Genomic DNA, 12,435 nt, shown 5'->3' with positions numbered 1-12,435 from the left:
CAGCCTCCAGCTTGGCGCTACACTTCTCGCATTTGAGCCGTTCTGTAACCTGGTAGCTAAGTTGATCAGGATCTGGGAGTCCCCTTCGACGATCAAGGATTGAATATTGAGGGTCTCTGCTTGCATCAATCCTTGCAGTAGACCTTCCAGCTCTGCAGAATTGTTGGTGTCCCACCCTAGATTTCCATAATAGATCCTGATGGCTTGGCCTGAAGAATCTCGAATGAGACCACCATATCCTGCCTCCCCTGGGTTGCCTTTGGAGGCCCCATCGAAGTTAATTTTGAAGGTGTTTTTGGGGGGAGCTTTCCATTGGCAGTCGTTCCTTATGGATTGGGAGGGAGAGTTGCTGAGGACAGAGTTGGGGGAGAGTTGTAGCTGCCAGTTGCCTAATATGATACGCTCAACCTCAGTGGATGGGAAGTCTTCCTTGGACCAATTTTGAAGAGCCATAGTTTCCTGAATGTTCTTGTGAATTCTTCTCCAGGTTACTTCTAATGGTGAGTGTTTATCCCTGAAGATTCGCTGGTTGCGTTCCTTCCATATGTTCCAGAGAACTATGCCCGGTATAATGCACCAAAGGTGGTTGAGGATTTGGCATTCGAAGGGTTGCATTGGCCAGAGTCTTAAAGAGTTGACTATATCATTTTCTCCCATGCATCTTTTTTGGCATCGGAAGCTGGCCTTGTCCCATATACTTTTGGCGAAATGACAAGTATCCAGGAGGTGGTTGAGAGTTTCTTCATCCTGTGCACAATTCATACATATTGAAGGGCCACTGTAACGCCGTTTCCGGAGCTTATCCCAAGTGAGAATTTTTTTATGGCTTACCAACCACAGGAAGTATGCAATCTTTGGCCAAGGTCCCAATTTCCAGATTTTGCTCCACAACGGGTCAGGGGGAGAGGGGAAGTTATTCAGCAATCTGTAAGCTTCTGAGGTGGAGTAAGCCCCTTTTGGCAAGTAACCCCATCTAAGGATATCACTACCGTCATCATTTCTTATCCTTCTTTTATTAAGTTCATTGGTGAGCTCCTCTTGCCTTTGAGTGCCTATGTGTTGGAGGATCCGGTCACTTCCCTTCCATTTTCGAAAGTTGTGCTCCAATTCGGTTAACCAAAACTGATGAACCGTTTTGTGCAGTTGGTTTGGTTCATCAGGGATGATATCCGAGTGAAGATTGTCTTGAAGTTTGGGCTGCTGGTTCCAAGCATCGGTCCAAAAACGAGCTGTGCGACCATTTCTGATTTCCCAAAAGCTGTGCTTTTGAATGAGCTGATAATGCTGTTTAGCCGCGTTCCATATAGTAGAACCCTTTATAGTGGGGACAAAGCGAATGAGCTCCTCTTGAGGCCGGTCTTCTGCGTATTTGGTTGTCCACACTTTCCCCCAAGGCTTTTCTGGGCAAGTGATCCATTGCCACCATATCTTGGCGTTCATTATGGAATTGCTGTATTCAGGGTCCCTCAATCCTATTCCCCCCTTTTCCTTGGGCAGACATGCTGTTGACCATTTGACTAATGCCCATTTGCGATTAGTGGCTGCGCTGCTCCAGAGAAAATTACGTTGTAGATTTCTTATACTTTTTAGCACCCATTTAGGCGCTGCCAAAATGGAGAATAAGTACAGAGGCATGGCCTGCAAAACAGATTTAATAAGGACAATTCGTCCAGCCAAGTTGAGGGATCTATAGGTCCATTGAGAGAGCCGATTTTCCAACTTCTCTAGCAGGAATCGCCAAGCTGGAAGTTTGAGAGCAGAAACCGAGAGGGGGGCACCTAAATATTTGGTGGGCAGAGTAGCCCCGGGGAATCCTAAGATTCGGGATACAGCCGTTTTGACAGATGGAGGAGTGTGGAAGAAGAAAATTTGAGATTTGGCATTATTAATACACATTCCAGAGGCTTCCGAGAAGGTTTGAAGGAGGGATTTGAGGCGACGGGCTTCTTGTACCGAGGGGTATCCAAAAAGCATTGTGTCGTCCACAAACTGATGATGGGAATTGGCTGGGGAATTATGAATTGAGATGCCTTTAATCTGATGCGAGTGGAGAGCATGCTTGATGAGCCTTCCTAATCCTTCCGCCATTAAAACGAAAAGGAAGGGGGAGAGGGGATCGCCTTGGCGAATGCCTCGAGAAGGGTTGAAGGGGTGTGAGGGGAAGCCATTGACTAGAATGGAGAAGTGGGCTGAGGTGATCATATTCATAATCCATCGAATCCAGGGAGCACAGAAACCAAAGGCTTTTAGCATCTCCTGTATGTAATTCCAATCTAATTTGTCAAATGCCTTGGATAGATCGAGTTTGAGAAGCATACCTGATTGCTTTGAGTGCTTGAGGGAGTGAATAATTTCGTGAGAAAGAAGAATGCCATCCATAATATTCCGCCCTTCCACATACCCTGACTGTTCCGGGGAGATGAGCCCGGGGAGGAGAGGTTTCAGACGGTTAGCTATCACTTTTGAAATTACTTTGTAGATAACATTACAGAGCGCAATGGGCCTGAATTTGTCCGGTGTGAGGGAGTCCTCCTCCTTGGGAATGAGCGCTATGAAAGTGGCGTTGAGAGCGGGCAAGAGCCAGCGCATTGCTCTAGATTCTTCCACTATTTGCCAGACCTCCTCCCTTATCATGTCCCAGAAGGCGTGAAAGAAAGTAGTGGAGAAGCCGTCTGGTCCTGGGGCTTTGCCTTCCTTTAGCTGCCTCATGGCATCATCTACTTCTTGTGGTAGAATGGGTCGCATGAGTTGCTCGTTTTGTTCCTCTGAGATAATTTTTGGTATTTTGTCCGTGATTTTACGGATGGCTCTCCTCCTGTCTTCTATTCCCTCCTTGTGAATCTGCTTGAAGTGATTTAGGAGAACCTCTTCAATCTCTTCATGCGTTTCCACTTTTTCTCCTGGCGATTTTTGTAAAAACGGGATTTTGTTGTAGATTCTTCTTTGCACAGTGGTGTTGTGAAAGAATTTTGTGTTGCGCTCTCCCTCCTTTAACCATCTAATCCTTGACTTTTGTTTCCAATAAATCTCCTCTTGCTTTCTTCTGTTGTCCAGCTGACTGTGTAGATGGCGTTCCTGTTCCAAGCTTGCTTCAGTATGCCCTTCCTTGATGACCTGTTGATGAAGAGTCTCCAGGTCCTGAGTGAGCTTCTGCTGATCCTGGAAGATGTTGCCGAATACATCCTTATTCCAGCGTTTGAGGTGGTCTTTGAGAAAGCGAAGCTTTTGCTGAAATTGATACATTTTAGAGCCTTCGGGGGGAATGAAGGCGTTCCAGATGGATTTCACAAAATCTTTGAAGGAGGGATGTGTAAGCCAGAAGCCTTCAAAACGAAAAGGACGTTTGAGTGTGTTACCTGGCCGCTGCCATTGGAGGGCAATTGGCCAATGGTCCGAACCCGAGTGTGCGAGGATTGCTGCCGAGAAGTCTCCTCCTAGGTGTACTGCATTATCCGAGAGGAGGAAGCGGTCCAGCTTTGAGGCGATTTGATGTTTACCTGATCTCCGATTATTCCATGTGAAGTTGCCGTTGCAAAAAGGCATATCGATGAGAGAGGAGGATTGAATGAAGCTTCGGAAGTGGGAGTCTTCTGGCTCCAATCTACTCCTACCTCCTAACTTGTCATTCGTCTGCGTTATCATGTTGAAGTCCCCTGCTATCATCCAAAGCGGGTATTTTCTGTTATTGCTGAGGTCTTCTATTGTGTCAAGAAGCGCTATCTTGCTGCCTGGTTCTTGAGGGAAGTAAACATTTGACAGATTGCCGTAGACATTGGTACCCAAGATGTGAAACGTAGCCTGGATGAGGTGATGCGAGGCATGGAAATCTGAGAGGGAAACTGCCTGCGGGTTCCAAGCAATCGCCAAGCCTCCAGAGGCACCTGAGGCATCAACCGCAACCGACCTACATCCGTGCCAAGCTTTTGAGAGAATGCTTCCTAGCGTTTCACTGTTGCATTTTGTTTCTTGGAGAAAGCACATCTGTGGTTTTTCCATTCTAATCATATGTTTGATCATCCTAAGTTTTCCGGGGCTATTGAGCCCTCTTACATTCCATGAAACTAGCTTCATCATCATCAATTGATGGTGGGTTTGAAGTACTTTGTGAGCTGAGCACATCTCCCTGAATCTACCAGGATCTTACCTATCTCTATTGTTCTTTGCAGATCTGTTTTCCTGCCTCTTTTCTTAGGATTCTTCAAGTGCTGATTTCCATCCCATTGGTTGTCAGGTTGTATTCCCAGCTGACTTTGGTGGTAGGCTCGAGAGATGACCATTTCGAGCTTGTTGAGCGTGAATTCTGGTATCTTGTCAAAAGCTTGTTTTTGACAAGCTATCTCCAGCTCTATGATATCGAGTCCATGTAAATCGAAACTTTCTGGTTCCTCATCCATTTTTTGCACCTGTTCTCCTTCTCCCTCAGGGTTTTCAGGGTTCTGAGGGCGCTCCCTCTCCTCTTCGTCTTCCATGACTTTACCGATGGCTGGGGATTCTGTTCTTCTCCGCTGATGCGAGGGTGGGGATGAGACATTCGAGGGGGAAATAGGGGGGGTAGATCCGGGAGGAGGAGACGAGGAGGACGGGATATTTGGCATGGCCGTGGAATCATGCAAAGGATTCTCTGGGTCATCACCCAAAATGTCAAAACTGTTCTTGGTCACTGGGCCATGGGTTTTGGAGACATGGGTTTGAGACCCATTGGGGGGTTTTTTGTGAGAGCGCCTTCTGCTGGTGACTTTTGTGAAGCCATCCTGAGCAGGGGAGTCTGAGGAGCTAGGTTTATTGGATTGGGCATTTTGGGGACAATCTCTGAATAAATGCCCGAGAGAGTGGCATTTACGACATCTGAAAGGTACATGTTCGTAATCAAGAGGCTGGATATACTCCTCATCCCAATGGGAGAGAGTAACAGAGTCAGGAAGGGCTTCGTTGAGTCGAATAAACACACAGATACGGGCATAAGAAACATACTTACTACTCTTGGTTTCATCAGAGGATCTGATGTATTCTCCCACTCCGTCGCCTATCCTTTTAAGAGAGTCCTCCTCCCAGTATTCAGCTGGGAGGGAGTATAACCTGATCCAGACAGGTGCCAGGGTTAGGTCTTCTTTGTCTGGGTTGAATCTAGGGATCCAGTCCCTCAGATAAAGCCCAGCTGCATTGAAGAAGTAAGGGCCTCCCACTAGTATACGGTGCTTGTCCTCCAGACAGTAGAAGATGGCCGTGAAGAAACCTTTTGGTCCCAGTTGAAGCGTAACATCCCCTTTCGGTTTCCATTTCGCCTTTATCCATCCGTATAGAGCTTTCTCCGTGGGCCAAAACCCGATGAACTTCCCTATGAGGGCATGGTCCTGCATAAACTGTATTCTTGCTTCTATTTTTTCTCCTGGTAACTCTATACGTGGTCTCTCCTTAGCCACTGGTCTGCAAGTGGACGATGTTACCTTTGGCCTTTTTTCAGGCTCGTCTGAACCATTCTGATCCTTGCTTTCCCCTTTTTCATCATTTTCGTTGCCCATGGTGTCCTTGCTGGGATGATGTCGTGTGTGCAGAATCTCATTGTCCACAGTTCCGAAGACAACCCCGTGCTCCGGATCGAGATGTGACGGGGAGGGCCCTGACGCCCCCCCCAACGGATGAGCCATGTTACAGGCCTGGTACAGCGCAGTTTCTCACTGCCGGTATGCGTCTGTTACTGTTCAATAGAGCTGTGCGGAAGCGTGGTCGGCGCCGTTGCAGGTGTTCTCAGAGCGCTCCGTTTGCGTTAATTTTGTTGTATAAAGGAAAAATCAGCATTAAAGCCGAATATGAAGAAAAGGCAATTGGTCGAGTTTCTTGGTGTTTTGGCTAATTGAAATGTGCCTGATACATGCATATGCCCAAGTTTACTCAAGTCAAACACAGTTAATTACGGCTAAAGCGAATTAAGAATTATTAAAGCATCCATAGAGGAACTTAAGAGCCGATTAACAGAACAAGCATGTAGTTATCGTCATCTTCTAAATTCAATTATTTTCCTATTATTTCATGTTCTTTGAGGTGTCTTTTATCCTCTGTGTAAAATTCTATCGTAGTTTTTACTTCAGATAGTTAGAGAAACAGTTTAGTAGTTTGACAGTTTCAAAGATCAACAACTGTTTCACAAATTAAGAGCTGATTAATAGAGAAAGACTGTAGTTATCGTCATCTTCTAAATTCAATTATTTTACTATTATTTCATGTTCTTTGAGGTGTCTTTTATCCTTTGTGTAAAATTCTATAATAGTTTTTACTTCAGATAGTTAGAGAAACAGTTTAGTATTTTGACAGTTTCAAAGATCAGCAACTGTTTCACAAATGTATAAAAGAGGAAAAACTACAAAAAAAAGGGGGTTGTTCAGATTTTGGAAAACCCGGAGACTAGGCCACTCTATTCCTGATATAACTGTTGATTTATGAAAGAATCAGAAGTTTCCATGAATTGTTGGGTATAATTTTGTAACCTTCTCTGTCATTTGTCATCTTATGTTTTCTTCTTTCAAGTATAGTAATGAAGTTGTATGTCTTTATTTGCTTATGTAGATAAAGTTAAAATTCCTTAAAAGAGCGCTCCTATACTGAAGTTTTCATCTTCCTTTCTAAGTTATAGGCAGCATATTATCTTTAACTTCTCCAAGGGTCGCAGATAATAGTTTATGTGTCAAGCAACATATTGTTTATGATTCAATTCTCATTTTCATAATTCTTCTAAGTGACGGATAGTAGGTTCTATGTTAAGCAGCATATTATCTGTAACTTCTCCTTCAAGCTTTCTTCATTCATCATTTATATCTAGAAACAAATGGCATTCTGAGGTTTTTCGGTCACACATGTATTAAGGGTTAAAGACCAAGTTTTCCAGGTCCTTCATTTGAGAACACAACAAACAATAAAGTGACAAATAAGTGACAACAAACAATAATCATTAATGTCTTAAGCACAATTTCTCCACAGCCAAGAAATTGGTTTCTTAAGGTACAACATTAATTGGCACCATTGTTGGGGAGAGAAGACAAGAATAATTTTCCCTGGGTTTTCAATATTTTCCTCTGGTTGTTCAGTGAGGAGGGAATATTTGGCTATTTTGAATAAAAGAAATTAATAAGAGCACTTTTCCTTGGGTTTATTAAGTTTGAAGCTGATTCTTGAGAATGACAATTTTCAGCAGTTGGTTGTACATTCACACCTGTGATTTTCACTTACAACATTGATTGGCGACTCCACTGCACTTTGAAGTTTTATTTTCTGGGTTTTAATGGCTCTCCCTGCATTCTTAGTCCATAAATTTGATCCATTTGATTTTACTGGGATCACCGGCTATCCTCATGATATGCCTGCATTTTATGTCCGGAATGAGTATCTTCCAAAATTCAGTAGAAAGGAATATGAAGATCTAGCTCAGCACCTCCAAGAGTTTCATGAATGCATGGAGCAGCAGGGCATCATTCATGAAGATGTGAAGATGAAGTTGTTTTCTTTTATTTGGAACTAGAAGCTAGGGTTTGGTTCAGGTCTCTGCCTCGTTCAAGCATTTCATCTTTGAAAGATTTCCATTCAGTATTCAATTCTTATTGTAGAACTTATTATCCTCACAAGTTTCTTTTTGAAGGTTGTTGTGAATATTATGATGCTAAAGAAACTTTAAAGGCTCAAGATAATCTTGTTGATGAAACTAATGATTTTGTTGATAATATATCAAGCATTCAGAGAGGTTATAGCCAGATTAATCAGATCCAAACAAACACATTAGAGATATAAGAAAATCTGCTGGTTGCGGGAAAAGCACCAAAGACAGCCTATCCAAGACAAGGGAAAGGCAAAGATGGAATCCTCTCAAAGTCAAACATTGGAGGATATGTGTAATGTAATTAAAACTTTGTCAGATAGGTTGAATAAGTTAGAGTTAGAAAATAAGAATTCTCAGAGACCTATGTTATATGCAGTAGATGAAGATGAACTTGGTATCGAAGGAGAAGAGTATGAATATGATGAAATAGATGTCATTCATGATGAAAATAAAATTGATGAATATTGGAAGCAATTCTCTGATTTTATGCAAACTGAACTACAGAAAAAATATGACTTGAGATTGAGGAAAAGATCAAGAAGTCAAGAAAATAAAAGTGAGCAGCAAGTTTCAACTTCCTCACCAAAGGCAACTCCACATGAATCTCAGCCTGCAAAACAAGTGAATAAAGGAAATCAAGGGAGTATTTAGATGGAGGAAATTCAAACATGCATCAAGAATTTTTGCTCAACAGTCGAGAGGAGAAAGAAATAATTAAGTTGCAAATAAATCCCCAGAGTTCCTATTTTGTTAAATTTGATGATCATCCTATCTATAATGAAAATGGTTTAAATGGGGAACATGTTGAATCTCTTCAAGTTCATCAGTTAGGTGTTGAACATACAGGAAGAAACCAGCAAGTGGGATATGTTGGACAGCAATATATTGAGCCATCTATCATAGCAAAAGAGGTTATCTTATGTAAAAAGAAAGTTGATAAAGAGATTGTATATCATTGCATTGAAGAACATAATGATGCCCATGGATCAGAGGTAAACAATCTGTTTGAAGTTGATCATATGTCATATAGTAATGTGAAAAAATTTCTTTTTCCTGAGGTTAGAATTACAAATTATTTTCAATCAAATCTTAGAGATGAAAAGTGGAGACATGAAAGTGACATAGATCATTTTCTTAAAGATGTTGCTGATTGTTCTGTTGAACATATTATCCCAACAGAAGGTTTAATCGAGTAGGAACCTTCATACTTAGAGAATTTTTTTTTTGGAGCTGATCAGGACCATATTTGTTCTTATACTCTTGAAGATCCTGTGGTAGATTACATGGAGGAACTTATCAGCAGTCTACACATCCTACTTTGTGGATATATTCCTAAATTTTGTTGTGAGTTGCCCTTATGCATAATTTATTTTTTGTTCAGGATCAATTGTATTTTCAAAATTCACCAGCAGAATGTTTCTAGATCAGGCACTCAAATGCTAACTCAGTACCATTGGAAGATTGATTTCACCTGATGGAGATCAGTCATGCACATAAGTATGAACCTATACATAAATAAGCTCAGATGTTGAGCATTTGGTTTTCAATTGTAGTTCTTTAGTTTAACCTTAGAGGATAAATAAGGATGACTGTCCCAGTTGGAAACTAGTTTGCAAAGGTTTCAGACTTCAAGATTGTCAGGTTTCAGTTGTCAAATTTCAGGGTTTTCACAGTTTTGGACTCCAAGCCCAACTAAGGCTACTGATCTGCGGTTCTTAGTGCCACACAGTTAAGTTTGGCGAAGCAATGTATGACTCCATGCCCGAGGAAAAGGAACTAATCTGCGGTCCTTAGTGCTTCTGTGGCAAAAGCACTATCCCCAGGTGGAGCCAGATGTTGTAACATGCATTTTTGTTACCTGTAGTATTCATTTTTCATTCAAGAATCACTTGAAAATATTTCAAAAAAATAGATAAAAGCAAGAGGAAGAAATGATAATGGTATATCGAAAATCGCTAAAGGAGCAAGTAATAATAAAAGAATCGGCCCCGGTATAGCCAAGGATCAAACCAAATCATAATATAAATGGTTCTATGTATATATATATATATATATATATATATATATATATATATATATATATATATATATAGATATAGATATAGATATATATATATATATATATATATATATATATATATATATATATATATATTGTTAGCGATGCGATTAAATCGCAATTGCAAATCGCAGTGGGTAGTTATAACATAGCACCTCAGCTTTGGCCGATTGTGATTCGCGATAGTCGGACCCGAAACACATATAGATGATGTTTTAAAGCCCCGACGGGTCCGTGATATCACATAACACTTTATATATGTGTATATGGCTATGCCAATTGCGATATGTGATGGGTTGGACCCGAAAAATGATATCACGGATTGCGATATGCGACGACCAGACCCGATATGATATGTATTATGTTTAATTCTTCCAGTGGGTCCGCAGAGTGCCTCATGTACATGTGTTGGATCCGCCAACTGTGATATGCGATGGCCAGACCCGATATTATATGTATTATGTTTAATTCTTCTGGAGGGTCCGCAAAGTGCCTCATGTACATGTCTTGGTTCCCCCGATTGCAATATACGATGGCCGGACCTGATATGATATGTATTATGTTTAATTATTCAGGTGGGTTTGCAGAGCACCTCATGTACATGTGTTGGTTCTGCCGATTGCGATATGCGATAGGCCGGACCCGATGTTACATATGTATTATGTTTAATTCTTCTGGCATGTCCACCCTATCATGGATTGTAAAGGTTTATATTGATATAACAATTGAAAGCGTTGATTGTGATTTGTGATGGGAATTCAATGGAGCGTTGAAAAGGCAGAATCGATGGGTTTATGCAATAGATTTAATTCTTTTTGAGTTCTGTGGTAAACCAAAGGTTTGCATTAATTTCGTTGTATAAAGGAAAAATCAGCATTAAAGCGGAATCTGAAGAATAGGCAATTGGTCGAGTTTCTTGGTGTTTTGGCTAATTGAAATGTGCCTGATAAATGTGTAAGCCCAGTTTTACTCAAGTCAAACACAGTTCATTATGGCTAAAGTGGATTAAGCATTATTAAAGCATCCATAGAGGAACTTAAGAGCCGATTAACAAAGCAAGCCTGTAGTTATCGTCATCTTCTAAATTCAATTATTTTCCTATTATTTCATGTTCTTTGAGGTGTCTTTTATCCTTTGTGTAAAATTCTATAATATTTTTTACTTTAGATAGTTAGAGAAACAGTTTAGTAGTTTGACAGTTTCAAAGATCAGCCATTGTTTCACAAATGTATAAAAGAGGAAAAACTACAAAGAAAAGGGGGTTGTTCGAATTTTGGAAAACCTGGAGACTAGGCCACTGTATTCCTGATATAATTGTTGATTAATGAAAGAATCAGAAGTTTCCATGAATTGTTGGGTATAATTTTGTAACCTTCTCTGTCATGTGTCATCTTATGTTTTCTTCTTTCAAGTATAGTAATGAAGTTGCAGGTCTTTATTTGCTTATGCAGATAAAGTTAAAATTCCTTAAAAGAGCGCTCCTATACTTGAAGCTTTCATCTTCCTTTCTAAGTTATAGGCAGCATATTATCTTTAACTTCTCCAAGGGTAGCAGATAATAGTTTATGTGTCAAGCAGCATATTGTCTATGATTCAGTTCTCATTTTCATAATTCTTCTAAGTGACAGATAGTAGGTTCTGTGTTAAGCAGCATATTATCTGTAACTTCTCCTTCAAGCTTTCTTCATTCATCATTTATATCTAGCAACAAATGGCATTCTGAGATTTTCCGGTCACACATGTATTAAGGGTTAAAGACCAAGTTTTCCAGGTCCTTCATTTGAGAACACAAAAAACAATAAAGTGACAAATAAGTGACATCAAACAATAATCATTAATGTCTTAAGCACAATTTCTCCACAGCCAGGAAATTGGTTTCTTAAGGTACAATGATGGTACACTCAGTTGAGGGGCGACATGGACTAGTACTTGGAATACTTTGGAAGGAGTGAAAACATTCCTAGACCTAATACCCAGTGACCAAATTTTTACTTGAAGACTCACTAAAATGAAAAAAATTGACTTTAACACCCTAAGACGACTTTGTAAGAGCATGTTTGATCGCTGGTGGAAGGTTGCAAGTACTAACACTAACACCGTAAATATGCTTTAGCCTACCCCACCTGACGTTGCAACTCATATGATAATATATCCGCCCAATTGAAAGCTCTACCACGAGTCACCACTAGATTGAGAGTATATATCCAATTCTCTTCGAAAACCTCAGCGTTCTTACGCCCATATAATCGAAAATATATAGCTATCAAGTATTGATATACATCTCTCAAGATCTTTGTTGGACAGACTATTGATGGGAAATGGAAAAATTTGGCAAGCTCTCGACACCATTGTTTGATAAAATTAGTTTTGTTGAGGGTATACCATCTCATGTAGAAGTTGTCATTTGCATACTCATTGGGATTGATCATCTTATAATATTGTCGAATTGAGGCTTCTATGATCCATATCAATTTATGAGAGATTCTTCAACGTAAATCACATAGAATATCATTTGTCGACGCGTTTCGAACCAACTAGTGTGGTTCATCGTCAGGACAAGTTGAAGAAACAGATCCAGCTTAGCATGTTAAATAGTCTGAGCAGAGTCTCCAACGGCTAATTCGACCAACGGCTAATTTTGACCTTGGGACCAGGGTCAAATTATTAATATTATTATTACTATTATTTATTTATTATTATTATTATTATTCAAAAATAAAATAATTTTAATTGGTGTTAATGGTTAGTTAAAAAACTAATTCATTTATTTATTTAATAATTAAAAATTATA

At 40.3% G+C, this 12,435-nt stretch overlaps 1 protein-coding gene across 1 annotated transcript in view; it reads left to right on the top strand.

Moving 5' to 3' along the window:
- Positions 1-5,683: 5,683 nt before the first annotated feature.
- Positions 5,684-12,435, top strand: part of LOC149210395 (uncharacterized) — a 54,681-nt gene continuing 47,929 nt past the window's right edge. The window contains exon 1 of the mRNA XM_089398950.1: positions 5,684-5,739. Coding sequence (XP_089255076.1) covers positions 5,684-5,739 — 56 coding nt within the window. The remainder of the gene's footprint in view (positions 5,740-12,435) is intronic.

The sequence above is a fragment of the Pinus tabuliformis genome, chromosome 1_2 (assembly GCF_031772625.1).
Source record: "Pinus tabuliformis cultivar Carrire ecotype Pingquan chromosome 1_2, CPIR1, whole genome shotgun sequence".
Classification (NCBI taxonomy): domain Eukaryota; kingdom Viridiplantae; phylum Streptophyta; class Pinopsida; order Pinales; family Pinaceae; genus Pinus; species Pinus tabuliformis.
Note: the sequence above shows the minus strand (reverse complement) of the source record. Positions and strands in the feature narration are given on the sequence as shown.